Genomic DNA, 27697 nt, shown 5'->3' on the forward strand with positions numbered 1-27697 from the left:
GCACCCTAGTGCCGCTGAGGGTGTAACGAGTGCATCCTTGACGCTGGGGGAACCCTTGTTCTAACCCCAGAAGCTCCACTCCAAAGACCGATTACTTACCTGGCAACCTTTAACTTCATTTCTCTCCGTAGGAACCTATTGACTGTTTTGTGCGGAGTTGATTTGTATGGAAACCTGAAAAATAACAATTGTGCATAACTGATTTTACTTAACTTTTCTCTAGGAAATGTCCCAGTGTGGATACCTAGGCATATCACACTGAGTAGAAAAATGTATCTAAAAAGTAATCTCAAAAGTAACGTAAAAGTAATTTACCTGTAATTTTCATTGCACTCGATACAAAGTATATGTACACCATTTCACAGTATTGCATTACCAGTAATTCAAACTGTAACCATTTCAAAGTACATTTACAATTGCTATCAATCAATCAAAAATAACTTTATTTCGGCAATTACTGCCATAAAAGCACAATAGTATAACATTGAAAATGCAACATCATAAAATGACATACTAAAAGGAGGAGAAAGTGGGAAGTAGGAACAAATAATAATACTTTTTACATTTAAATCCCAGGTAACAAGTAGATGGCAATAAGAAGAAAATCTCAGTCCTTCGAATTATTAAATCGTACTGGTACCTTTTTGTTCCTTTCTTTTGTGGGTTGAAGTGGTATAAAAGAACTCTGCCAGTGTTCCTACCATTTCCTGGTGATTATCCCCCATCTCCTCTGAATAATCACAGTCACCGCATCTATCTATGATAGAGCTAGCTTTTACCAAAAAAGGTATGATGGATTTATACAGCAAAGCCTTTGCCTCAGGCGATTGAAGAAATGTTCCCCAACGGATCCTTCTACCTCCCTCTATTGCAATTAGATTGGAGGTGGGCGGGGTAGTCTCAGCTTGCCCTGCTACCAATTGACAACAATGCGGGGTAATAACCAGAGGATTGTGATAGCTTTCATCACGGGGCTGTACCAAGAAATTCACTATCCTGTGCCAGATATCCACCTTCACCAAAATATAATCAATTGTGGACGCCTGACCATTTCTTTCAAAGGTGTGTTTCCCTGGGTTATCCGCAAACAATCGACCATTACATGCCCTCAGCTAATAATTAAGGGTGACTGAGGTCAGCTGCAGGGCTAGAGGGGTCCAACCCCTCAGCGAGTAATGATTACACATTGGAATTCCCCACGTTGAATCCTCATCACTCGTTATAGGGTGGGACAAATCATTTAGGGGTTCAAAATGGCAATTGAAATCCCCACCAATGATAGGGAAGACTTGCTCAGGCAACGTCGAAAGGAAGGCGGACAGACAGTCTAACGTCTGTGAGGTCTGCCTATACCTAGCAGGACGAGAATAAACATTGATAATCGCCACCTTGGGGAGATCGTTAGGAGAGAGAATAATACATACGATATCGGGGGAATGGGTATCTATCGGCTTAGCTGAGCAACCAAGATGTGTGCCGACCCAGATGACCAACTTCCCGGAAGGCCTACCCCTGGGCCCCTGAACGGCCGCTTTACAATAAGTGGCAAACCCTGCTCTATGCAGAGACTCCTATGCCCAGGTGTCCTGGAATAAACAGATCTCGTGGGTATCGATGAATTCACCCCACTCGGGGATAACCATTTTGGCATTTAACCCGGCTATATTCCAGGACAACATCCTTAGCCCTAGTGGTAAAACTGCCTTAGTTCTCTGCAGACCCATGGTGGGGATCCCTCCCTCAAGGGCCACAGACATGATCTCCTCCTCATAGCCAGTGATGGTTTCAACAGAGGCATCAAAATGACTCACTAGTTCCCCTTTGGCCTTCTCTGTTAGTACCAAATCGTGGCTTGTCAACGGAAGATTATCAAGAGCCACTACTCCCTGGGATATTTGAGCTTCTATGGCTTGGGGTAAAATAATAAGTTCTCTCTGATTAGTAATAATATGAACCGGACTCCCCACCCTACCAGGCAGACTCATATATATAACCCCCTCAATGTCATCAATGGATCCCCTAGAAATGTCTTTACTCGCTAGTTCCCAATTACAATTGCATTTTCAAACTGTATATTTACTGCAAAGTATTTATCAACTTACCTGTACCAGGCTTGCTTGGTTCTAGAAATAAAATAACTAAAAGAATATTTTTATACAAAAACAATTGGTCTGAAGTTCAGTCTTTGAGTGTGTGAATTCATTTGCTGACTAAGTGTGTACACAAATGCTTAACACTGTCCTCTGATACAGCCTTACTGCTAGACCACACTACCACAAATAGGGAGTGAGGTGCTATCTAACTTTACCTCTGCCTACCTTTGGGGTTCCGCTGGACTCTGTGCACACTATACCTTACTTTGGTATAGTATATACAGAGCCAGCTTACTACACTTCTGCACAGCCATAATTCTAATTGGGCTCTGCAAGGGTATGAGTTGGACCCAATCTGATAGAGACATCTAGCCGCAGATTCCTTAACTTCGAATTTCCTCCAGACGCCAGTCTGGATCCTGTGTCTCTACCAGATACATAGTTACCGAAGGTAAGTAACTTGTCCAATAATTCTTCCATCCAGGCAAATCTTTTGGGCCAAGAAGATGCTCTGCCAAGTGCTTGTGGATGGTTTAAGCCTACTTTGAAGGCTTTGAGGACTGCATAGAGTGTGGTCTCCGGTTCAACATCGTAAATAACACTGACTGAAATGTGGATGCATCTTTGGGCAACTACTGCTTTTCAGAAACTGGGGCCAAGGTCTGGGAAGGCGTGGAGCTCAGATGCATGGTAGCCACTGGGGTCCCCGATTCACCGAAGTGGGTATGCCGATTCCAACGAAGTGACCCGGAGGTTTCTGGAGCAGATCTGAATAAGATCAGCACTGCCAAACAGAAGGCCTAGACTTGCATGGGGTGTAGCCTTCTGGCCTCTTATGTAGTGTACCAAAATAAAGTACACTATGTAAAATGCCCAGGTGAACCTTATTGGTTTACAAGGCTTAAATTATTAATCCCAAAAGGCTCTCTTTTGCGGAAGTGTGGACAAGCCGTTTAGGCTTATTGGACTGTATTAGTAAGCATTTGTTGTACACACAGAGTCAATAAATAAGACACACACTCGTGAAGAAACGCAAGACCAAGTTAGAAAATGAATATGCATTTATAAATCATTTTTAACACAAAGAACTTTGTAATCGGGTAAGTACTTATTGAATTTTGCAGCAATGTTCTCCTATGGGAGTAACAGTCACTGCAAAGGGTCATTTGCAAACAACGTACAGGACTGGACTTAAGGTGAGGTGGGGCCAGAGTTCAAGAAAGCACCAAGAGTTCAATTTTACCTGTCCTAGGGTGTCTGGTGCAGCGGTGCTTTCAGCAGTGGTAGTCTTGAGCACTACACACTGTAGTCAATGGGAAAAGTACTTGTAAGAAAGAGGCTGAAAGTGGAGTCTGGAGGACCAGTCTGGCAGAACCCAAAGGAGGACTCTGCTCTTGAGGGTCTCAGGGACGTCGGTTGATTCGACCTGTGGGACTCTGGTGCAGATTCTCTAGAAGATCTCCACTCGACAGTATTGCCTTGATCGCGTTGTTTCATTGCGTCCAAGTGATCATCCTTCTGCCTAGTGGGTCTTCGGCTCACTTCCTGGGCCCATGGGCCACGCCTGGCTGGCCTCCCTTTCTCCACTTACAAAGTCCTTCGGTGAATGACCTGCAAATGGAATGAACATTCTGCTTCTGTCCTAAGAATCATTTTAAGTATCCCCATACCGACCAACACTCCTTTTGCACCCTATGCCTCTCGGCCGGTCTCCGGGAGGAAAGCTGTGAGGCCTGCAAGTCTTTTAGATCAAAAAAGACTCTTTGAGATAGACGTGCTGGACGCCATGAAATGCAGCGTAAGCAAGCAGGCGATATACCGGACATTTTCAGTCGACAAAAGAAGGAAGACTAGTAAGCTTAGGCAGCACAAGAGGAATCCCTATTCATGATTCTAATTCTGAGTGCCAATCCGACCAGGACTTGGGTACCCTGCAGCCGGCACAGAAGCATCCGATAGTGAATACTTTTACCCCGATCCAAAGCCAAAAACATGGGTTAATGCTGAAAGGACTGCCCACGACCCGCCACTGCAAAAAGGCCTGGCGCACACTAAAAACGGACTCAGATGCCCCGTCCTCTGCTCCGAAATTTAGGCCTGCAGCAGGGATGTCCAGCTTCTCCACATCTGGATATACAACCCCTCGGGACTGGAACATAAACTTGTTATTTTGGATTCAACCAAAGCTCTGCTTAAATCAAAGCTTCCTCCACCTAAGTGCTTCAGCCTGCAAAACTTCATTCTGCTCCTCTACAGCCTCCAAAAAAGGATTCTGCAATTAGCCCTTCATACATCCTTATTCCATCGCCTAACCCACTAACACCACCATCCACTCCACCACCTCACTCTCCAGCATTAGCTGAGGTAGGTGGCATATCTCTTCAATCACTCTTAATAGAGAATGAGGATAACATACCACACTATATACATCCAGGGGAGGCTTGGAATGACTATGATGTCGAACCACAGGGGGATTCAAACCCTGCTCTACATCCCACAAGACCATCACCACCTGATGACGCTTCTTTGTATCAGGATTTGATAGCAAGGGTAGCAGCTTTCCATCAGGTCCCCTTAAGTAAAGACACAATAGAAAAGGAGGGGGCACAGTACCTACCACTCCTTAAGGCACAGCTTTCCAAACTTTTCATGTTGGTGACACACCCTTTCGTGAAAACATTTTCAGGGACACGGTAACGCGAGGAAGCGCAGCGAGCGAGACCGAATCACCTATGGTGGGTTCGGACCCCACACACACACACACGCACACACCCCACCCCACCCCACACACAACCCCACCCCACACACCACCCCACCCCACACACCACCCCACCCCACACACCACCCCACACACCACCCCACCCCACACACCACCCCACAGACACACCACCCCACAGACACACCACCCCACAGACACACCACCCCACAGACACACCACCCCACAGACACACCACCCCACAGACACACCACCCCACAGACACACCACCCCACACACACACCACCCCACACACACACCACCCCACACACACACCACCCCACACACACACCACCCCACACACACCACCCCACACACACACCCCACCCCCCCCACACACACAACCACACACACACAACCACACACACCCAACACACACCCCACACACACCCCCCACACCCCCCACACACACACCCCACACCCCCCAAACACACACACCCACCTCCCAAACACACACACCCACCCCCCAAACACACACACCCCACACACACACACACTCCACACACAGAGACTTGAGGGGCACTGTTGAAGGGTACTAGTGAGGGAATCAGTGGCGGAGGTGGCCTTTCCCTCCATCTGTCTCCCCCCAACTGTCTCCCTCCCTCCTTCCCTCTCTGTCTCAATCCCTCTCTGTCTCAATCCCTCTCTGTCTCACTCCTTCTCTGTCTCCTTCCCTCGCTGTCTTCCTCCCTCTCTGTCTTCCTCCCTCTCTGTCTTCCTCCCTCTCTGTCTCCCTCCCTCCGTCTGTCTCCCTCCCTCCCTCTCTGTCTCAATCCCTCTGTCTCACTCCTTCTCTGTCTCCCTCCCTGTCTGTCTTCCTCCCAATGTCTCCCTCCCTCTCCCTCTCTCTCTCTGTCTCCCACCCTCCCTCTGTCTCCCACCCTCCCTCTGTCTCACTCCCTCTGTCTCACTCCTTCTCTGTCTCCTTCCCTCTCTGTCTTCCTCCCTCTGTCTCCCTCCCTCTCCCTCCGACTGTCTCCCTCCCTCTGTCTCCCTCCCTCCCTCTCTGTCTCCCTCCCTCTCTGTCACTCCCTCTCTCTCTGTCACTCCCTCTCCCTCTGACTGTCTCCATCTGTCTCCCTCCGTCTCACTCTCTCTCTCTCTCCCTCCGTCTCCCTCTGTCTCACTCTCTCTCTCTGTCTTCCTCCCTCTCTGTCTCACTCCCTCCCTCTCTGTCTCACTCCCTCCCTCTCCCACGACCAACATATTCTGTGGGTTCCATAAGGGTCTGTGACAAAGAGGAAAAAATGTTGCTTTCATTCTTAAATCGTTTTAATATTTTCCTGTATTGGTGGTGCCCAGGTGCGCAGCGCCCCTCCCCACTCCCTCCCCCGCACTCCTCCATGCCCATGGCTTACACGGGCATTCTCCATTGAACTGAATTGTTTATGTTTTTGTTTTCGTAGGGTTACAAGCCGCAGCATGCAGAATGATGTAAATGTGAAAGCTTCTATAGGGCTTCTTGGCAGCTTTTCTTTCCAATGCATCACGATCCCGGGGCTGCCCCAAACCCCAGGCCAACCCCCTGGAACCAATAACCCACCGTATTCACCCATTGAAGGGCCCTTTGCCAAATGGACTATCGACAAATGAATCCCTCCCCTCCCCCCCCCCCCTCCCCCCCCCCCCCCACCCCCCCCACCCATCAACCACCCACCCACCCCCACCCCCTCCGTCGCGTGTCGGGCCCCGGCTGAGACAGCTTCCAGGGGCACACACACAGTCGCACCCGAGCACTTCACAGGTCTTTGAAAGACCATTTAACGTGCTAATAAGGCTTTGTTGTTATTTATATTAGAGCCCCTGCAGTGCCACTCTGCCTGTTGCTGGAAGGCCCGTGGGGGTGATCTAAACAGCATACTAAAACCGGGACATTTGGATGTTTTACCCGGGCGCTGTTGTAAATCCCGGACATTTCTCTACTTTGGAGAAAAGTGTCGGGACACTTCGCTATAAACGTGGACCGCCCGGGCTCTGGTCACCCCAACCCCAGCCCCACCCCCGTCGTGTGTGGCAAGCCCGGAACCGCTCACAGCCGCACCCGAGCACTTCACAAGTCTGGGCTTTGTTGTTGCTTCGCCCCTTCTAAAGGCCCTGCAGCTCGACTCTGCCGATGCGACACACCAACTGGAAAGCTGTGTGTGCCTTAAGGGCATGGTACCTCACTCAGAGGAGAATTTTAAAGACTCTGTCAAAGCAAGAATTGTAATACTGAGCATTGACAAATAATACAAGGCTGCACCATCAGATCCTTAATATATTAAAGGTTAGTCAACACCAGGCTCCCTGGTCATCTCTAATGCAAGGAAGAGGGCGAACTCCAAAACATCAGGAGATTCACTTCCTCCAGAGAAAGAAGCAAAACGAATAGATGTTTCTGGAAAACGTGTAGCTGTGCAAGCAGCTAACCATTGGCGCATAGGCAACAGCCAGGCTCTATTAGCGAGATATGATCGGGACGAAATGGAGGTGCTCCTCCAACACCTCCTAGAGTAACACCAGAAAAGGGGGCAGGAAAATGGAAGTGAAGGAAAGCTAATCACTACATTAGATGCAGCTGACACTGCTGCTAGAGAAATAAACACTAGCCTCCTACTACGTAGACATGCCTTGCTCCTTGTCTCAGGATTTAAGCCTGAGATACAATAAACAATTTTAACCTGCCATTTGATATGGAACATCTTTTCGGGATTCAAATGGACACAGCCCTTAAGAAAATGAAACAGGCACATAATTTGTAAAAATCAATGGGAAATATCATAAAAGGTGCAGATAAAATAAACATTTCATTTTACATAGTCCAACAAGCACATAATGTCGTTCCTTTTGTAGGCCCACCTATAAGCAAGGTGCAAGATCTGCCTCCTCAGGTAACATCGGGTCAGCATACAAAAACCAGGGACCAACCTCCACATCAAAAACATTTTATAGAGGTTCATACCAGTGCTTAATTAGTAAAGTTAGAAATAAATAAGTAAGTGAGGTCGTCAGGAGGCCACTGCAGTTTTCACCACACATTGCCACTATACTTACACAACTACTAGCCATCACACTGCTGCAAGTGTGACAATTAAGACTGTTCAAGGCCGCCAAAGCTTTAAGAATGGCTTGTGTGACAGTCAGTAGTTTTTAATGTATATTGAAATAACAATCAACAGTTTTTCCGCTTATCTGTAAATAGCACAAACCACAACACCATGTGGCAGCTGTCATAAGTGCGATTCTGGAAACTAAGTGCCGTTGCCGAGCACTGGAAACCATCTTCTCAAATTAATCACTGGTTCCTACAGAGTAAACCATTTTAAAGGAAGAGGTCATGGAAATAATACCCTTACCTCAAACAACAATACTAAGCAATGACTTCCTTACCATTCCCCCAGACCACTTAACATCTGTGGGCCATAGTCTCCAATATGTTCTTCCAATCTAGAAAGCAGTCACAACAGATCTGTGGGTGTTGTATGTTATCCAACATGGTTTCTGTCTGAAACTCATTCCAACACCTCTAAATATCCCACCAGCAAACACACACTATCAATGCAAAATGAAAATCTCCTACAACAGGAAATAACAGCTGTATTACAAAAAGGAGCAATAGAACCAGTTCAAAAACCGTTTTATTTACATGTGTATACTCACTACACTTCCCTATCCACAAAAAATGGGTTTTTAAGCCCCATTCTCGATCTCTGACCACTAAATCAGTACATCATACCAGAACACTTCCATATGGTCACTCTTCAGGTAATTATTTCTTTGCTACTAAAAGGAGATTTCATGGCCGTCTTAGACTTAAAGGATGCCTGCATCCATATACCTATTGATCCAGCACACAAAAAGTATCTTAAGGTTTCAATTCCAAGGAAACCATTATCAAATCAAAGTTCTTCCCTTTGGAATTAACTCTGCACCCAGGGTATTCACAAAATGTCTAGCCGTATTAGCAGTGCATCTCCACAGACAAAATATTCATCTCTTTCCATATTTAGACGACTGGTTAATAAAAGCTAACAGCATCAGCCTTTGCAAACAAAATACTCAACAAACCCTAACTCTCCTACATTAATTAGGGTTTACCATCAACCGACAAAATTTACATCTCCACCCAGATACCATACAGTCATACCTAGGAGCTGTGCTCTACACACATTCAGCATTTGCATACCCAAATCCAACAGGATCAACAGAATAGTAAAAATAATTCATCCGTTTCAAAGAGGGAGCCTAATCCCAGCCAAAATATTTCTAAGACTTCTTGGCATGATGGCATCCTGTATTTGAATAGTTCCACATGCCAGACTACACATGAGACCTCTTAGGAATGTTTCTCTCATCAACAAACGCAGTTACTGGGTGAACTTCACGCTCCAGTGTTGGTAGGCAGCCACACACATCACTCTTTGCAATGGTGGAATCCACAGAACTTATCCAAGGGGCGGCCTGCTTCCTCCAAATGGCGCTTTTCACCCCTTTCTACTCGGACAGAATCTAATCAGAACCATTTAGGAAGTCTTTGCAAATCTGTCTTTTCCTTCAGTTGCTTGTTCATGTTTTCCTTTAGCATGCTTTGTTGGACTCTGTTTCTTAGTGCTGAGATGGCTCCTGGGGAACGTTGCACACTGTAAATCCTTTGATAAAAGATCTAAAAAGTTGTTCTCTCTCGTGTAGTTTCCATGCATGGAAATCTCATTCACCTGTGTAATGACAGGTGTTTGTTGCCAACTGGCACTCCTCTCTGCGCTAGACAGCATAGCAGTTCATCTCTGCTTTAAAGCAAAGCAGGGTATATCAGCAAAGTCTGTACCCTTGGTCTTTTTTCCCCCGGGCTGTGGGTAATGAGGTAATGCCAGCAATCTTGTACGCAACCATCCTAGCGGAGCTGGTGGAAAGCCAATTGAATCAAACTCTGTGCCACTTTCTAAATCTATAACTCCACTAAACAAGAGTAATAAGCTGCTGTGCCATCCTTTTTCTCAGTGCAAAGATGCAACATAGGTTCTACAGCATCTGTATTGCTAAGTAACATTCCAATTGAATTTGAGCACTCACTGGGAAGATTGGCCAGCAGATGTGACCATGCCTCTAAACAATTTCCAGCTTGTGCATTGTTGAACTGCACAACTCTTGGGTGAAAGTGCTTTCAGACCAAGAACCGTACAAAGACAAAGCTACTACATAGTCTCGGAGTGGTAGGGGCTAGGCACTAACTTCACCAGGGACAGGGAAGCCTGATTGACTTTCTCTACAGAGCAGTGAACCGCAAACCTATGTGACATGTCTTCCCAGAGTACACCTTGTATACTACAGCTGATCTCTGTGCATACTACACATAAGCACAATCATACATCTTCTCTTCTCCCTTTGCATGAATTCTATTCTGAAAACTTTGTTGCATGTGGGCCTGTGAGAAAAGAATGGAATCCTCTATACACTGGTCTCGTCTTACTTAGCCTATCTGAAAGAAACAGGTTAGTGTTGGATTCCTTTCCTTAGAATATCCCCAGGCATCAGACTGGATCCGGAAAGTTTTCGTCAGCAGTACCCCTGCGCGTTGCTAGGCGTCGTTTGCGGCTCCGCGTCCGTCATCTGCGTCATAATCGCCGGGATGACGTCGTCGGAGTACTTAGACGCCGCCCTCGCGCCCTGACATCAGTTCTTCTTTTTTCCGCTCCAGCAAGCGCAGATCCGGGAAGAGCAGTACTCCAGTCAATTTTTTACTAAGTTTTTGATCTCTTTTGATCACCTTTCGAGTCGACCCTCGACTCGCGGTGTCGCTAGGGATGCCTGGTTTTAAACCTTGCGAGGACTGTCACCGTTTGATGTCGGTGACAGGGCCCCCAGCCTCGGTGCCTTTATTGCCTCAGGCTGACCATGATGACAAGTTGTGCCCCGACTGCCGGGCCTGGACCTCAAAGGCTAGACTGGAGCGGTCCCGTAAGCTGCTCGAGCTCCGCGGCAGTTGGCTCTGCGCCGCTCGAAGTCCCGGTCGAGGAGGTAGTCAAGAGACTGGTCGCGGAGCCGCAGTCATCGCCGCTCGACGAGCCACCACCACTTATCGGGCTCCAAGTCCTCAGGTAAGTCGAGTATGAAAAGGGGGGGGGGGGGGGGGGTTTACCCAAACATAGTCACTGGGACCTGGGTTCAGTAAGTACTAAGAGGACGGAGTCCCAGTGTGTGTAAAGATTATTATTATCCAATAACAAATGATGGCGTGAAGTTGAAAATCAAATGGACTGCCCCGATCTCTTGTCCTGATGAAGACCCTACAGCGAGGGCTTAACTAACCCCGGCATTCCTTAGAGGGTCGAAACGTCGACAACTGTCCATTTGATTTTCAACTTCACGCCATCATTTGTTTCATTTATTGTACAATGTGGAGTATGATTCTTTGAATCATTGGCATGAACTAAATGTCTATTGTACTGTATATGATTCACAAATACAGTCTTCGTAATTCATTGATTTTACTGTCACTAATCTTTTTCACTACCTCATCCTCACTAGATCACCCACCACCACCTTTCCCTACCCTTTCTGGGGCACTGTACAACTAATTGTACCTACTGATTTATTTTCATGTATATTCAATATACCTAGTCCCGTTGTGATTAAAACAGTGTGGACTCAGTCAATGCTTTGTTGATTATTTGTTTTGATTGGCTAATAATAATCTTTACACACACTGGGACTCCGTCCTCTTAGTACTCAGGTAAGTCGAGGCATCGAAAAAGAAGTCTTTCGACTATCATCCCTCCCCCCCCCCCCCTGACACCCCCCCACCGCCCAAGCGGCTCCGTTGGAGCTGCAGGTGCCGCGTCCAGCTCCATTCCCACCGGTCCCTGGGGTGCACGTGACACCGGAGGTCAGCACGTTACTCTCGGCCATGAAGTCACACTTTCCTCCGTCGGAACTTGCTGAGGCGCCTCCGGGCCCCGCGGGTCCGACTGGGAGCCCTAGCGGGCCGGCGGCTCCGGCGCCGTCAGGTGCTTCGGCGCCGTCGACGACTCCGGTCCCGACGCCGCAGTGATCCGCAGAACCGAGGCCTGGATCCGGGCCGTCGCCAGTCAACCTCACAACTCCTCCACTGGCGCCGACCCCAAGGGTGTCGCTTCTGGCGCCGTCTCCCCCAGTTTTAGCCCCGTCCGGGTCCGGCATCGGACCGGCGCCGCTCAGCGCCGTCTCCGGCGCCAACGGGTGGGGTCTTCACCCTCGACCCGGCTCCATCAATTTTTGCCTGATTATCAAGAGATGGATGACAAGGAGGACTGGGAGGGGTCTGAGGACCCTCTGGCACTGCAGTGCCAGTTGAGTCAGGACTGGGCAGAGGAGCTAAGGGAGGCCAGTGGTCTAGACACTTTGCCCAAAACTGGATTCGTCTCTCCTCCCTCCGTGGCTTCGGAGGAGGGGGCTGCTTACAGCGTGGTGTTGAACAGGGCGGCCAAGGCCTTGGCTCTTGAGCTCCCTGTCGCGGCCGTGAGGACTAACCTCCTCACTGAGGTGCTCAAAACGCAGGCAAGCTCCTCGGAGCCTCTACTGCCGTTTAACGAAGCCCTCACTGACATTCTGCTGGGCACCTGGTCCAAGCCCTCCACAGGCCTTCCTGTGGATCGGAACGTGGCCCGACGCCACCGCCCGGCTCCGGGCGACCCTAGCTTTCTGTCCGTGCACCCCACCCCTGAGAGCCTGGTGATCCAGGCCTCTATGTCCCAGACCGCATTCCCGACCGCTCCTCCGGATCGGGAATCCAAAAGTTATGAACAGTTTGGGAAGAAACTGTTCTCCTCGCTGAGTTTGGGGCTGCGGTCTGTCAACACCGCCTGCCTTTTGGTCCGTTACACCCACTCTCTGTGGGATACGGTTGCGGACGTGCTGCCACAGTGTCCGGAGGAGGCCCGGGCAAAGCTCGCCCAAGCCCTGGTGGAAGGGCGGGATGCAGCACGGTACTCAATTAGGTGTGGACGTCACAACTGGCTGAGGTCCGCCAACTTTTATGGGGATGTCCAGGCCTCGCTCATGGACATGCCCTTCGATCGGCGTCGCCTTTTTGGAGACAAAGCGGACAGTGCGCTGGAATGTTTCAAGGACTCCAGGGCTACGGCCAAGTCCTTGGGCCTAGGCCAGCGCCAGCAAACTTCTGCTTTTCGCCCCTTTCGTGGCCAAGGAAGGGGCGCCCCCACACGTCCAGCCAGCCACAGGCTGCAGAACCAGTCTCAACGTTGTCGTGGACATGGTAACCGCCGTGGCGGTGCCGGGGGTCGACGGCAGGGTCAGTCCACATCCGCTCCCGCAGCATCTGCCTTTAAGCCGTCCCTTGCTCATTGCACCATCAGGATTCAAGCAAGCCGGGCCGAAGACGCCTGAAATGGCAGAAACCGGTCCCCGGAAGCTTGTTTCCTTCCCCGTACAAGAATTGGCTTGGTAGTTTGGTTTGCCCTGTTCCCATCATGCACTGGGACAGGAACAGACTAATTTGCATATAGCCAAGTTCTGAGCTGGGATGGTGCAGTGAGCTAAAAAACGGTGATGGATCAAGCCCTGATCTTTGGACTGGGTAAGAGTGGTCTGCTTAATTCAGGCACTCTGTTCATCACCACCCCCTTTTCTGAATCATTTTGTCCACCATAAGCGTGGAAGGGTATACTCAGATGTGAGTCCCTTGCTCATTGCACCATCAGGATTCAAGCAAGCCGGGCCGAAGACGCCTGAAATGGCAGAAACCGGTCCCCGGAAGCTCGTTTCCTTCCCAGTACAAGAATTGGCTTGGTAGTTTGGTTTGCCCTGTTCCCATCATGCACTGGGACAGGAACAGACTAATTTGCATATAGCCAAGTTCTGAGCTGGGATGGTGCAGTGAGCTAAAAAACGGTGATGGATCAAGCCCTGATCTTTGGACTGGGTAAGAGTGGTCTGCTTAATTCAGGCACTCTGTTCATCACCACCCCCTTTTCTGAATCATTTTGTCCACCACAAGCGTGGAAGGGTATACTCAGATGTGAGTCCCTTGCTCATTGCACCATCAGGATTCAAGCAAGCCGGGCCGAAGACGCCTGAAATGGCAGAAACCGGTCCCCGGAAGCTTGTTTCCTTCCCAGTACAAGAATTGGCTTGGTAGTTTGGTTTGCCCTGTTCCCATCATGCACTGGGACAGGAACAGACTAATTTGCATATAGCCAAGTTCTGAGCTGGGATGGTGCAGTGAGCTAAAAAACGGTGATGGATCAAGCCCTGATCTTTGGACTGGGTAAGAGTGGTCTGCTTAATTCAGGCACTCTGTTCATCACCACCCCCTTTTCTGAACCTTTAAGCCTTCCTAGTCTGGCATTTTAGGCCCATTAGATGCCAGTGGGGGGCAGGGTTCGCCATCACCTCCTCCAGTGGCGCACCATCACTTCGGACAGGTGGGTGCTGCAAATCGTCGGAAGGGGCTACTCCCTCCCCTTCGAGGCGACCCCTCCAGCCATGCCACCGCAGTACCACCGCATGTCGGAGGATCACTTGAAACTTCTGCAGAAGGAAGTTATGCCCTCTTGGCCAAGGAGGCCATCGAGCACGTTCCGGGGCCAGAAGTAGGACGTGGTTGCTATTCCTGCTACTTTCTGGTACCCAAGAAGGGCAAAGGAGGCCTACTCCCTATCTTGGACCTACGGAGCGTCAACGGCTTCCTCCGGAGGGAAAAGTTCAAGATGCTGACTTTGGCTCAGGTCCTGGCTGCCCTCGACCCAGGAGACTGGATGGTAGCGTTGGACTTGCAGGACGCGTATTTCCACATCCCCGTCCTGCCGGCCCTCTGGCGCTACCTGCGGTTCACGGTAGGCCACAAGCACTTTCAGTTTACCGTGCTCCCCTTTGGCCTTACCAGCGCCCCTCGGGTGTTCACGAAAGTGATGGCGGTGGTCGCAGCTCATCTGCGCAGGTCAGGTGTGTCAGTCTTCCCCTACCTCGACGACTGGTTGTTGAAGGCGGGCTCGCCCCAGGCAGTCGTCACCCACCTTCGCGGTTTGCAGCCATTATCCCGCACTTTTTATCCCGCGGAATTTCAGGCCGCATACCGTTTTCCCGCAAGGTCATTGACCTCGCATACCATCATCCCGCATTTTGTCAAAACGCATGAGCATTTATCACGCATGCCTTTACAACGAATTACGTTGTAAAGGCATGTATGGTAAATGCATTTGCGTTGTGAAAACCATGATGACGAGAGAGGTAAGTGGGTTTGGGTTAATTTTTTCGTCGTGCTGGGTTAGTGATTGTGTAGTGTAGTGTTGTGTTAGTGTAGTGTAGAGTTGTGGTGGTTGTTTAGTGTAGGGTCGTGCTGGGGGAAGTGTTATAGGGTTTAGGGTAGTGTTGTAGTGTAGGGTCATGCTGGGGGTAGTGTGTTAGGGTTTAGGGTAGTGTTGTAGTGTTTGTGTAGGGTCATGCTGGGGGTAGTGTTTTAGGGTTTAGTGTAGTGTTGTAGTGTTTGCGTAGTGTAGGGTCATGCTGGGGGTAGTGTTTTAGGGTTTAGGGTAGTGTTGTAGTGTATGATCATGCTGGGGGTAGTGTTTTAGGGTTAAGGGTAGTGTTGTAGTGTAGGGTCATGCTGGGGGAAGGGTTATAGGGTTTAGGGTAGTGTTGTAGTGTAGGGTCATGCTGGGGGTAGTGTTTTAGGGTTTAGGGTAGTGTTGTAGTGTTTGTGTAGTGTAGGGTCATGCTGGGGGAAGTGTTATAGGGTTTAGGGTAGTGTTGTAGTGTAGGGTCATGCTGGGGGTAGTGTGTTAGGGTTTAGGGAAGTGTTGTAGTGTTTGCGTAGTGTAGGGTCATGCTGGGGGAAGTGTTATAGGGTTTAGGGTAGTGTGTAGTGTAGGGTCATGCTGGGGGTATTGTTTTAGGGTTTAGGGTAGTGTTTGTGTAGTGTAGGGTCATGCTGGGGGTAGTGTTTTAGGTTTTAGGGTAGTGTTGTAGTGTTTGCGTAGTGTAGGGTCATGCTGGGGGTAGTGTTTTAGGGTTTAGGGTAGTGTTGTAGTGTATAATCATGCTGGGGTAGTGTTTTAGGGTTAAGGGTAGTGTTGTAGTGTAGGGTCATGCTGGGGGAAGTGTTATAGGGTTTAGGGTAGTGTTGTAGTGTAGGGTCATGCTGGGGGTAGTGTTTTAGGGTTTAGGGTAGTGTTGTAGTGTTTGTGTAGTGTAGGGTCATGCTGGGGGTAGTGCTTTAGGGTTTAGGGTAGTGTTGTAGTGTTTGTGTAGTGTAGGGTCATGCTGGGGGAAGTGTTATAGGGTTTAGGGTAGTGTTGTAGTGTAGGGTCATGCTGGGGGTAGTGGTTTAGGGTTTAGGGTAGTGTTGTAGTGTTTGTGTAGTGTAGGGTCATGCTGGGGGTAGTGTTTTAGGGTTTAGGGTAGTGTTGTAGTGTTTGTCTAGTGTAGGGTCATGCTGGGGTGTAGTGGTTTAGGGTAGTATTGTAGTGTTTGTGTAGGGTCATGCTGGGGGTAGTGTATTAAGGTAGTGTTGTAGTGTTTGCTTAGGGAAGTAAAGTGCTTTATGGTAGTGTTGGGGGGTCGTGATGGGTAGTGTAAATGTTGGAAAAGGACTGTGTGTCAAGGGTGGGTGGTGCAGGGGTACTACATTAGAGTGTAGTGTAGGGTACTCTTACTTACCTTTAGAACTTTTACAACGAGTATATCTTTAACATGCATGCCTTTTCGTTGTAATGGCATGCGTGCTAAAGGCATATTCGTTTTAAAAGTTTTCGTTCTCTTATTTTGCGGACTAATAGTACTTGCGGTATTATATTTGCGGGATGATGGTATGTGGGATGTTTGTCTGCGGTCTGACAATATATATTCCCCACCTTCAGACCACGGCCAACCTCCTGCATTTGCCGGGGTTCTCCATCAATGTGCCAAAGTCGCACCTGAGTCCCTCTAAGAAGCTCCCCTTCATCGGAGCGGTTCTGGATTCGATTCGGTTTTGGGTTTATCCTCCCAAGCAGCGAGTCCGGGATATTCAGGCTATGATTCCGATCTTTCAGCCTCTATCCCGGGTTTCAGTCAGGAGGACCCTCCGGCTCCTGAGCCTGATAGCCTCCTGCATCCTGCTAGTGGCTAATGGCAGATCCATCTCCCTTCCCCACCCGTAGCACAGAGTGGTGACGGATGCGTCCCTCCTGGGATGGGGAGGCCAATTGGGAGAGGCGCGGAGGTCAGAGGCCTCTGGTCTCCGGCGGAGGCCCGGCTCCATTTCAACCGTTTGGAGCTTCGGGCGATCCGACTTGCACTGAAGGCATTCCTTCCCTCTGTCCGGGGAAGTATAGTGCAGGTGTTCAAGGACAACACCATCGCCATGTGGTATTGCAACAAACAGGGGGGGGGGGGGGATCCTGGATCCTCTGTCAGGAGGCTCTGCGCCTCTGGACATGGCTGGAACATCAAGGCATTTCCTTGATGGCTCAACACCTGGCAGGTACTCTGAACGCCAGGGCGGACAAACTCAGCCGCCGGTGCTTGATGGATCACGAATGGCATCTGAACTCGGACGTGGCGCAAGGTCTCTTTCAGCAGTGGGGAGAGCCTTGGTTAAATCTATTCGCCACCAAAGAGAACGCGCAATGTCATCAGTTCTGCGCGTTGGATTTTCCAACGTGGCACTCTCTAGGCGACGCTTTTCGTCGCGAGTGGATTTGCGGTCTATTGTACGCCTATACCACTTCTGCCCAGAGTGCTGAAGAACATTCGGCGCGACCGGGCCTAAGTCATCCTTGTGGCTCCGGATTGGGCACAAAGATACTGGTATCCCGAGCTACTCAGCATGGCGATTGATCCCCCGATCCGACTGCCTCTTCAGGAGGATATTCTGTTGCAGCAGCAGGGGACGATCCTTCACCCGAACCTGTCCAGCCTCCACCTCCATGCGTGGAGATTGAGCGGCGACCGTTGACAGCTTTCGATCTTCCTCCCAAAGTCTGTGAAGTCATTCTGGCAGCCAGGCGTCCCTCCACTAAGACGGTATACGCCTGCAGGTGGAACTAATTTGTGGCATGGTGCACAGCAAAGGCTGTGGATCCCCTCTCTGCCCCTCTTTCTGTGGTTTTTCTGTTCCTTCTGTCCTTGGCCCAGTAGGGCTCTGCTCTAGGCACTATCAAATGTTATCTTTCGGCCATCTCCGCCTTTCTACGGCTTCCAGATCAGCCTTCTCTTTTTAAGTCCCCGGTTGTTAACCGTTTTCTCAAAGGTATTACACACACATTTCCTCCCATGCCTTTCATAATGCCTCAGTGGGACTTAAATCTTTTCTTGACTTATCTGATTTGTGCTCCCTTTGATCCCCTTCATAATTGTCCTTTACGTCGTCTCACTCTGAAGACGGCTTTCCTGGTAGCTATCACCTCTGCCAGAAGAGTGAGCGAGCTCGAGCTCTTTCTGCTAAACCTCCTTTCCTTTCGGTTCATCCAGACAAGGTGTTTAGGACCCGTCCTTCTTTCTTGCCAAAGGTTGTCACGCCCTTCCACATCGGGCAGAACATCACTTTGCCCACCTTCTTTCCGCCTCCGCATCATTCAAAAGAGGAAGAGAGGCTCCACCGTCTGGACCCAAAATGTGCGCTCTTGATCTCTCTGAAACGCACACAACAGTTCCGGGTGGATGACCAGCTGTTTGTTGGCTACCTGGGCGCCCAAAAAGGTTGAGCCGTGCACAAACGGACCATGTCTCGGTGAGTCGTTCTGTGCATCAAATCATGTTACTCGTTGGCTAAGAAGGAGCCTCCTGTGGGGCTGCGTGCCCATTCTACCAGGGCGATGGCAGCCACTACTGCCTTGGGGCGCGGTGTTCCCTTGCTAGACATTTGTCAGGCAGCTACGTGGGTCTCGCTGCACACGTTTACCAAGCATTACTGCCTTGACAGTCTAGTCCGGAGAGACAGCTTCTTTGGCCGTTATCTTCTCCGTGACTTTCTTGTGTCATCTTGTTTGCAGACCCACCAACGGGGTTGGTATTGCTGGGGTATCTATTCTAAGGTAAGGAATCTATCACTAACGTGTCTCTTTCAGATGCACAAGTTACTACTTGTGTAACGATATATCTGTAAGAGACATTAGTTAGTGATAGATTCCTTACCGCCCCACCCATCCTCGCCGTTCTGCGAACTGATTTCTAGGGTTACGGTCATCCCTTTCAGGGCCCTAGTTTCATGGCACCAGTGGTCAGTTTCTTGCATGGCTCTGCATTACTGGCGCGGACAGTCGTGTCAGAACTGACAGCGCGCATGGGTGGCACCTAAGTAGTCTCCGTGACGTCATCTCGGCGCTTACAACACCAGCAACGGACGCGGAGCCGCACAACGCCACCTACCGTCTCGCAGATGTACTGTTGACGAAAAACTTTCCGGATACAGTCTCACGCCTGGGGATATTCTAAGGTAAGGAATCTATCACTAACTAATATCTCTTACAGATATATCGTTACACAAGTAGTAACTTGTGCATTGTGAAAGTACACTCAAGATTTAAATGCTTTTATAGAATAAAACTGATGAGTAGGACCCGCTGAAGTACAGATAAAGTAACTACTTTAAAAAAAATGCACTAGGACACTGATCTCAAGCTGTCATCCACCCACTCACACATTCATCCTCACATCATCCCTCTCATTACCTGCTCATCATTCATCAACTCACAATACAATATCTTTAACCATTCATCCATCCACTTATTCAAGCATTAAATCACTCACTCATCCCTCCAACCAATCATTTGTCAACGTGCTCATTGGTTAATCCCTGTCCCATCAGTACAACCATTTATTCATACAGACTACTCAACGAGTAAACAGTTTTGCACCCCTGACTTCTAAGTTGCATCCTCACTGTGGTCTTTTCCAAAGACTCCCACAATACACTCTTTTACCTCTTTCAAAGGGCGTTCAGAGATTGGCTGAGTGGATCTGAAGACTGTGGCCCCCAACTAGCATTCAAATTACCTAGTTGTCATATCTGTTTGTTGTTGCGTACAGTCTGAAGTTCAGAGGATCTACCAAAACTAGCTGCTTCTCCCCTTGCCCGGACAGCTGCATCACTGAAGCTGAACTGCATAGGTGTCTACCAACAACGCCTTTATGTACTAGGCCACTTTGATTGTCCTACTACTTAAGGCTCATGTTTGCTTGGTCTAGGAAATTTTACACAACTATGCTTTCTTCAGATAATGCCCATTTAACTGTTTCTTGACAGATAGCTGATATGTAAACCTTGTGCCTGCATGTATGTTGTAACTTCAATATTCCCCAGCCCATGAGGACATACTGCATTCCACCCTGCTCACATTTTATCCTGTCTTCTGAGTACCAGCAGCCTTCCCATCTAACAAAGGGTGTTATACCAGGGTAAGCCATCGGCTCTGTCAGATCAAATATGGCTGGTTTGTGTCCGGATGAGGGTGATATTGACTCATTTCTGCTGTGATTTAGATAATTATGGAACACCTGAGCATCCTCATCTGCCCTTTCTTCATTTTTGTTTGAATATTTTTATTGAAGTTTTATCCATTTTGTGTTCAAGATGTTCTATAAAGGAAACCAAGAGTATGGTCTTGTGTACAGCTCAGTTAAAGTATGTAAGTGACATTACAACATTCAAAAATACAGCTTGTAACAAGTACTGAGGGTGAATCAGAGAGGGGTTAATCAAACCTACATGTCACATTTGTTGCATGAGGACCGAGTGAGTGGTTACCAGCTTAGGGCATCAAACGATCTGTATGTATCCCAAGATGATCATCAGTTCACGTCTTCATGGTGGAGTAGAAAAGATTTCATTATATGAAAAAACAGAACTATAACATTTAGAGGCCATAACCTTAAGGCCCTGCATCTTCCCCCATTTGTCTAGTCCCCCCCCCCCTTCCGGCTCAGGCTTCTCAGTGAGGTATCTGGTGTGTCTTAGAGTGTTGAGATAGTTAAGGATATAAACTATCTGTGGTAGTCTGTAGACCCAACAGCCATCTAATTATCTGCCCTTTCTTCATTGAATGGCTGTGTAAAGTTCCATCTTCCAGCTCCTAATGTTATCTTGGCTAAGTGCAGTGGGATTCATGTACCTACAATGGCAAAGTTTGAATTGTTTTCAGTATTATAGTTGTGTTTTGCCAACACAGCAGCATAGCTTAAAGAGCAGCCTGTTGGACAAGGCATCTAGCATATATCCAACAAAGAGAGAGGGAGGCCTCATAGGATATTATCGCAAAAGAACAATACCCAAAGCCATAAAATTAAAAGCAATCCACCGCACTAGACATCATGAATCATCACACTCAATACAGTTTTGATATGCCAATTAACCAGATATCTTATGAACTCCCAAACCAATTTAAACATTGCATCTTTTCAGTCCCGTCCAGAAATAGTCATCCTTGACCCAAATTCAACACTAGATACACCCTGTGACATATTTGTGCTTGTAGAAATGCACAAAATTCATACAATTGGCTAAGAGTCGGTGCTTCAACAGCACACCCATCCCCCATGTAGTGTCATATAGGGAGTCTGCAGAGTGGAGTACTGTTTCGTAGAGTGGCATAGTAGAGAATAGTGTTGTAGAGTGGAGTGGAGTAGAGTGGTACAGTGGAGAGATGTCATAGAGTGGCCTAGAGTGAAGTGGCGTAGAGTGCAGTGGTGCAGACTAGATTGTCATATAGTGCATTGGTTATGAGTAAAGTGGTGTAGAGTGCAGTGACGTAGAGTGAATTGGTTTAAAGTGGAGTGCCGTACAGTGCAGTGGCATAGAGTAGGTTGTTGCAGGGTAGAGTGATGTGGCGTGGAGTGGAGTGGTGTTAGGTAGAGTGTAGTGGCAGAGATTGGATTGTGTAGAGTGGTGCAAAGTGCACTGGTTTAGAGTGGAGTGGTGCAGAGTAGACTGCAGTGGCATAAAGTGCAGTGGTGCAGAGTAGAGTACAGTGGCGTAAAGTACAGTGGCTTAGAGAACTGTGGCATAGCATACTGCGATGTAGAGTGGCGTAGAGTTTTGTTGAATGCAGTGGAGTGAAGTGCAGTGGTGTTGGCGTAGAGTAGCTTAGAGTGCAGTAGCACAGCATAGATTGCAGTGGCGTAGATCATATTTGAGTAGAGGTAAGTGGAGTGGTTCAGGGTAGAGTGGAGTGGCGTGATGTAGAGTACAATGGTGAAGAGTAGAATAGAGTGACATAGAGTGTAGTGGCTTACAGTTGTGCAGAGTAGATTGTCATAGAGTGCATTGTTCTTTTAGTAAAGAGGCATAGAGGGCCTTGGCATAGTGTGAGAGTGGTGCGGGGTAGAGAGGAGTGGTGCAGGATAGATTGCAGTGGCGTAGAGTGCAGCGGCATAGAGTAGATTGAGTAGAGTGAAGTGGTGCAGGGTAGAGTGCAGTGGCATACAGTGCATTGCTTAAAGTGGAGTAGAGTTCAGTGGCATAGAGTGCAGCGGTGCAAAGTAGAGTGGCATAGAGTTCAGTGCCGGAGAGTGGAGTGTTGTAGAGTCGTGGAGTGGTTTACGATAGAGTGCAATGGCGTGAAGTGATATAAAGTAACTTGGATTGCAGTGCAGAGGCAGAGTAGAGTGCATTGGCGTAGAGTGGCATAGAGTGCAGTAGTGCAGAGTAGAATAGATTGGCGTAGTGTGCAGTGTTGTAGAGTGGCATAGAGAGCATTGATTTTGAGTAAAGTGGTGTAGCGTGCAGTAGTTAGTTGAGTGGTTTACAGCACAGTGGTTTAGTGGGGTAGAGTGGCGTGGAGTGGTACAACATAGAGTGCAGTAGCGCAAAGTGGAATAGAGTGTAGTGGCATAGATTAGATTGTTTCAGAGTTGAGTGAAATGTTGTAGAATGGAGTGATGCACGGTAGAGGGCACTGCATATAGAGGATTGGGGTAGAGTGCACTGGCGTAGAGTGATACAGTGTTGAGTGCAGTGGTGAGGAGTGGCTTAGAGTAGAGTGAAGTGGTCTAAACTAGTGGTTTGGAGTACCGGGTGTAGAGTGCATTAGCATAGAGTAGAGTGATATGGAGGAGAGGTGTCGAGTGGTGTGGAGTGGTGCAGAGTAGTGTGCAGTGCCGCTGTGTGGATTGGCATAGAGTGAAGCAGTGCAGTGTGTAGAGTGCATTAGAGTGGTGCAAAGTGCAGTTGAGTGGCGTAAAGTTGAGTATGCATGGTGTGGTAGCGCGCTGCCATTACAGACAACACACCTTCATTTCAAATGACCATTGCATTTGCTCAGACACACAGTGTTACTGATATTTGTATACATCACACACACGATAATCAGTGGCAATGTCATCACTTGGTGTATTGAATTGTTTTGATCGTATTATAATTTTTGTTTCCATCACAGTTCAGAATTACCAAAAAATGTGCTTCAGTTGTGCTTTCCTAATTCTCATATATTTTGTAATAACGCCGCGGTTCATTAACATGAATTTCAATTGTGTTGTCTGCTAGAAAAAAAATAACATCCTACAACCTTCCTCTGGCACACCCCGAACAGCCAGCATGATTTTCACATAAATCCAACACGAAACTCCCTCGGTAGACAGAGACTGACATTGGGCCTCTGTCATTGAATGCTCAGCAAATGTAACAAGATGAGTCAAGTCAAGATGAGAACAAAATGTAAAGGCCTGTTTACAGAAATCGAGTACAGGTGGAACAATACAGTAAATAGGGTCGACTAGTGGGGAGCGACGAACTCAAGCTGGACAGCCTGAAACAAATCAAGCCAGCAAATAAAAACCAAACAAATGTACTATGCATCTGCCATTAAGTAAATACCCTTGGAGCTATCATGCTTTTTAGATGTAATCATTTATCCATTTGGATTGTAACGGGAGCTTTGAAAAACGTTTTTTTAGAAGAAGAGATTTGTTGCACTTGAGATTGTAGAACTTGCTCTCTTAAATAGTAATTTCTTCATATTTGAATGTTTCAAATGTTTTAGGAAATTGTTTATTTTTTTTATATCTTTACTAGATTTCGAAAAGTGGAAATTTTGTGCAGGAAAGCTTTCATTTTTTAATGTAATGCCGTGGCTCTCATTTTTAGGAGCAATGTCTTATTAAATGTTATAACTTATTAATGAGATTATAAGAATTGTTTTTCTAAATAGAATCACGATAATGTGGATTTTTTTTAACTTAAAAAAAAAAGTATTTTCCGTGCTGAATTCATTTAATCGTGAGGCTTTGTGGGAATGTTATTTTTAACTTAAAAAAGGTATTAAAACAGGAATTGGATTTAACAGGACTGCACCTTTCTTTTTATGAGGTTTTAACTTGGGATTAAGGGTGTATGATGCTTGCATTGGGTTATGCAAGGCTGCACTTGGTTTTGGTGGGCCGTCAGTACCTGTATAGCATGTCAAAATCTATCTACTAAAGGCTACTGATCCTAAGAAGATGGTATTTGGTCTAAACATGACTTTATATAGGAATATCAGAATTAATCTGGGATATATATATATATATATAAGCTTTACCCAGGCATAAGAAACTGTACGGTTCATATACTGACAAAGACTGAGCCTATATCGCTGTTCCTATAATGGCATTGACCTGGGTGTGTACGAGTACACCTGGATCCTTGCCACCCAGGTGATGCTGTAAGGCTTTATGCTATATATGATGGTTGAAGCAGACTAAATTGAGATATTACTTCTCAGCTGAGCATAGGAGGCTGTGCATGGGCATATAATGTTACTTGTTGGCTTAGGAGTGTGTCCCTAACTTAAGCTGGCAGGAGCTGAGCTTAAAATGCTGTACCTCACGTACCATGCCAATACCCTGGGTATGAAAGACAGAATATCTTTCCAGTATGTAAAGCCAGAATTGCTGTGTTTTTTTCCATGCTTGATCTCCGTATCACTGGGTGGGACTGCCATACGGAAGGTTTGGCCTTTAGTGAAGGTCCTTCACATTAGATAATGTTTTTTTTTGTTTGTTTTTTATAGAGGTGGCTGCTCCTTGGACGGAAGAAACTGTTCGGCAGTGTCTCTACCTATACCTGGCCCTTCTACCACAGAATCACAAGCTAATTCATGAATTGGCTGCTGTGTACACAGAGGCTATTGCTGACATTAAAAGAACTGTGCTGCGTGTGATAGAACATCCAGTAAGTCAACCCCTCTTAAGTGATGTGACAAATTGATATTGTAATGACTGCAAAAACCAGCCTATAATGGAAGTATGGGGAGAAGGTTGCAACACAGAGCTAAATGGTGTGAGCGTTTAGGCCTGTGATAGATTCTGGTTACCCAGGTCGTCTTAAGTTAATTTGAAAATGCATGCCAGTATAATTGCCAAAAACATGGATATCTATAATATATTCAAATACTTGGAAAAAACATGTACCATTGGTTGTGTAGGTTAAGTGTTACCAGCTTGTCATTTACTTCAGCTACTCTTTGTTTATTGAACATTTGGAATGTGCCACAAAGCACTTTAAAACTATTTTGAAGTGTAGAAAGAGAGCAAGTGGGGTAGAAAAGAAGATGGGGCTGACTGAGGACGGGTAGGGTGGCTGAATAATAAGATATTTTAACACTAGTTGTTAAGCCCCCATGCCTCATTCTATTTTCATATGGAAATCGTTGCACACATTTTTTCGTTGGGATTAATATACTTCTAGCTGCAGATTGGTACCTTTTGAATATCCAAGTCATCTGACGAATTCTGGAAGCTTTTGAATAGTTCTCCTCGCCGGTTGGAGATGTTGGCTCCACTCTGGTGCCGGGAATCACACCCTCTTAACGTCATAGGAGCTGTAAACCGCCCCCTTCGGCAGACTGAAGTCTGGTCCCTTTTTTCTGCACCATTTACGCGTAACCGAAGCACAATTTATCTCCCTTTTTCGAAACAATTTCAGGTGCAGTTAGATGATGTGCCCCTGCCAACCCCCAACCGTTTATGACTTCAAATTTTCAGGGACTTTAACTGGTAAATGCCCATAGTGAGACCTGCATGGCATCGAACTGTGGTTTTGGGGTCATGTCGGAGTATGCTCCCCAGAGCTCTCAAGTAACAGAATACCAAGATGCTCAAGACTCCAGCTCATAATGAACATCGACTGAAGATCTCCAGACCCAAATCAAGAGCACCGGAGTTTAGTCAAAACACAAGAAGAGAAGGCTTCATGCTGATCATCCAAGAGAAAGTTCCCCAAATTCCTCGGCACTCCACAAGCATCCTCTTTTTAGACCGAACTTGTTCAAGTACCCATTAAGGGTCCAGCTCCTGCAGTTCCAATTGAACCTGCTGATGATTCTGGACCCACTACCGCCTGCAGCACCAGTACTAAGGCCTTCGTCTGGTCACCTTTACCCATAGTTTCCTAGCCGTGGAACGGACTCATCTGTTTTCTTGAACATAATGTTCAATCTTTTCAGATGTGCCATGGTCCTCTCTGGAGCTCGTGCTGGCCCCATGGGTCTAACAGGATGCGCCTTCAAAGCTATTCAGACACCTTTCTCTGCGTCCTTCCTTCCATTGCCACTTGTCACTTTGACTCGGACTACGATGCTGATCCTTTCTTCAGGCTCTGGGCCTCAGCCACTTAACCTCCTATTATCCCGTCAGGGTCTTTATCTTTGAAGCCAGATCTGCCAACCTCTCAGTGAGAAAGTGCCTCTTTTCACATGGTTAGCCGCCACATTTTGCCTGGTAATTGATGCGGTTAATGTTGTAGTTCACAGGGTCCCTGCCAACCAGGTTCCCTGTGCCAGCGCTTCTTCCTTAAAAACGAGTCCACAGTTGGCCCTTCAGGCCCCCTGTAAGCCCCTAGTAAATAGTCCCTGGGTACTTAGGGCATTGAGACTCAAGAGGGTCCCCTAGGGGACCCTCACCTAGGCCATGCAGACTTCCATTGCAGCATGCATAGCCTGGTTCAGATGAAACAGTCAACATGGCACACTGCCTGTGTGCCATGCCAACTAGCACTGCCTAAAGTATAGACAAGTCACCCCTCTAGCAGGCCTTCCAGCCCTAAGGCAGTGTGCACTATACCAAAGGTGTGGGCATATCTGCATGAGCAGATATGCCCCTACAATATTTATGGCCATTCTTAGATATATTGTAAGTGCCAGGGAAGCCATAGAGAGTACATTTGATGGTAATCTGACAACTCAAGTTCCCCAGCACCATAATGGCTTCTCTGAACCCGGGAGTGTTTGGTACCAAACTATTTTTTTTAATTAACCCACACTGATGCCCGTGTGGGATTTATTGAACCATGTACCCACTACCGGCCTGTCTCCAGCCTCCTAGAACCTGCAAAAGAAGAAAATGCCTGTCCAGCAGCCAGCTACTTCCAGAACCCGCCCCACTTTGCACCGTAGCCCTGGTCTCACCGATGCCGCTGGACGACCCCCCACCGAGCCCCTGCCTTGCCTACACCACGACCTGAGGGCACCACACGCCACACCGATACGCTTCACAGCACTGCCATGGTGCCCGTCGCTGCTGACCCACACCTCTGCGGTCGGCTGGAACAAAAAGGTACTGTACCATACCTCAGGCCGCAACGCCCCGGTCGGCCGGAACCGTGGGATTTATTGATCCACACCACTGTGGTAGCCCCGGACGGAGCTATCCACTAAATGAAACTGTTTTTAAGTATATTTTTGCTTATTGGTATTTCTCAGAACTGTATGATGGATTTTTATCGTTTTTAGTCTTTTGTTACATAGATAAAATATTGGATATTTTCGAGAAACTAGTGTGGTGTCCTTTTGTAGTGTTATTACTGTACGTTATGTGCACATGCTTTACACACTGCCTCTGAGATAAGCCTGACTGCTCTTGCCAAGCTATCAAGGGGATGAGTAATGCTCATTTTACAAGTGTATCCCCTTTATCTTGACTTGGA

General features: G+C 47.6%; 1 protein-coding gene across 3 annotated transcripts in view; it reads left to right on the forward strand.

The window, feature by feature from the left end:
* SYMPK (symplekin scaffold protein) overlaps positions 1-27697 on the forward strand; it is a 1116254-nt gene that overhangs the window by 627376 nt on the left and 461181 nt on the right. For all 3 annotated transcript variants that reach the window (XM_078660908.1, XM_078660909.1, XM_078660907.1), the window contains one exon: positions 24786-24946. In XM_078660908.1, the coding sequence (XP_078517034.1) occupies positions 24786-24946 (161 nt within the window). The remainder of the gene's footprint in view (positions 1-24785; positions 24947-27697) is intronic.

Source organism: Lissotriton helveticus, chromosome 9, assembly GCF_964261635.1.
Source record: "Lissotriton helveticus chromosome 9, aLisHel1.1, whole genome shotgun sequence".
NCBI lineage: Eukaryota > Metazoa > Chordata > Amphibia > Caudata > Salamandridae > Lissotriton > Lissotriton helveticus.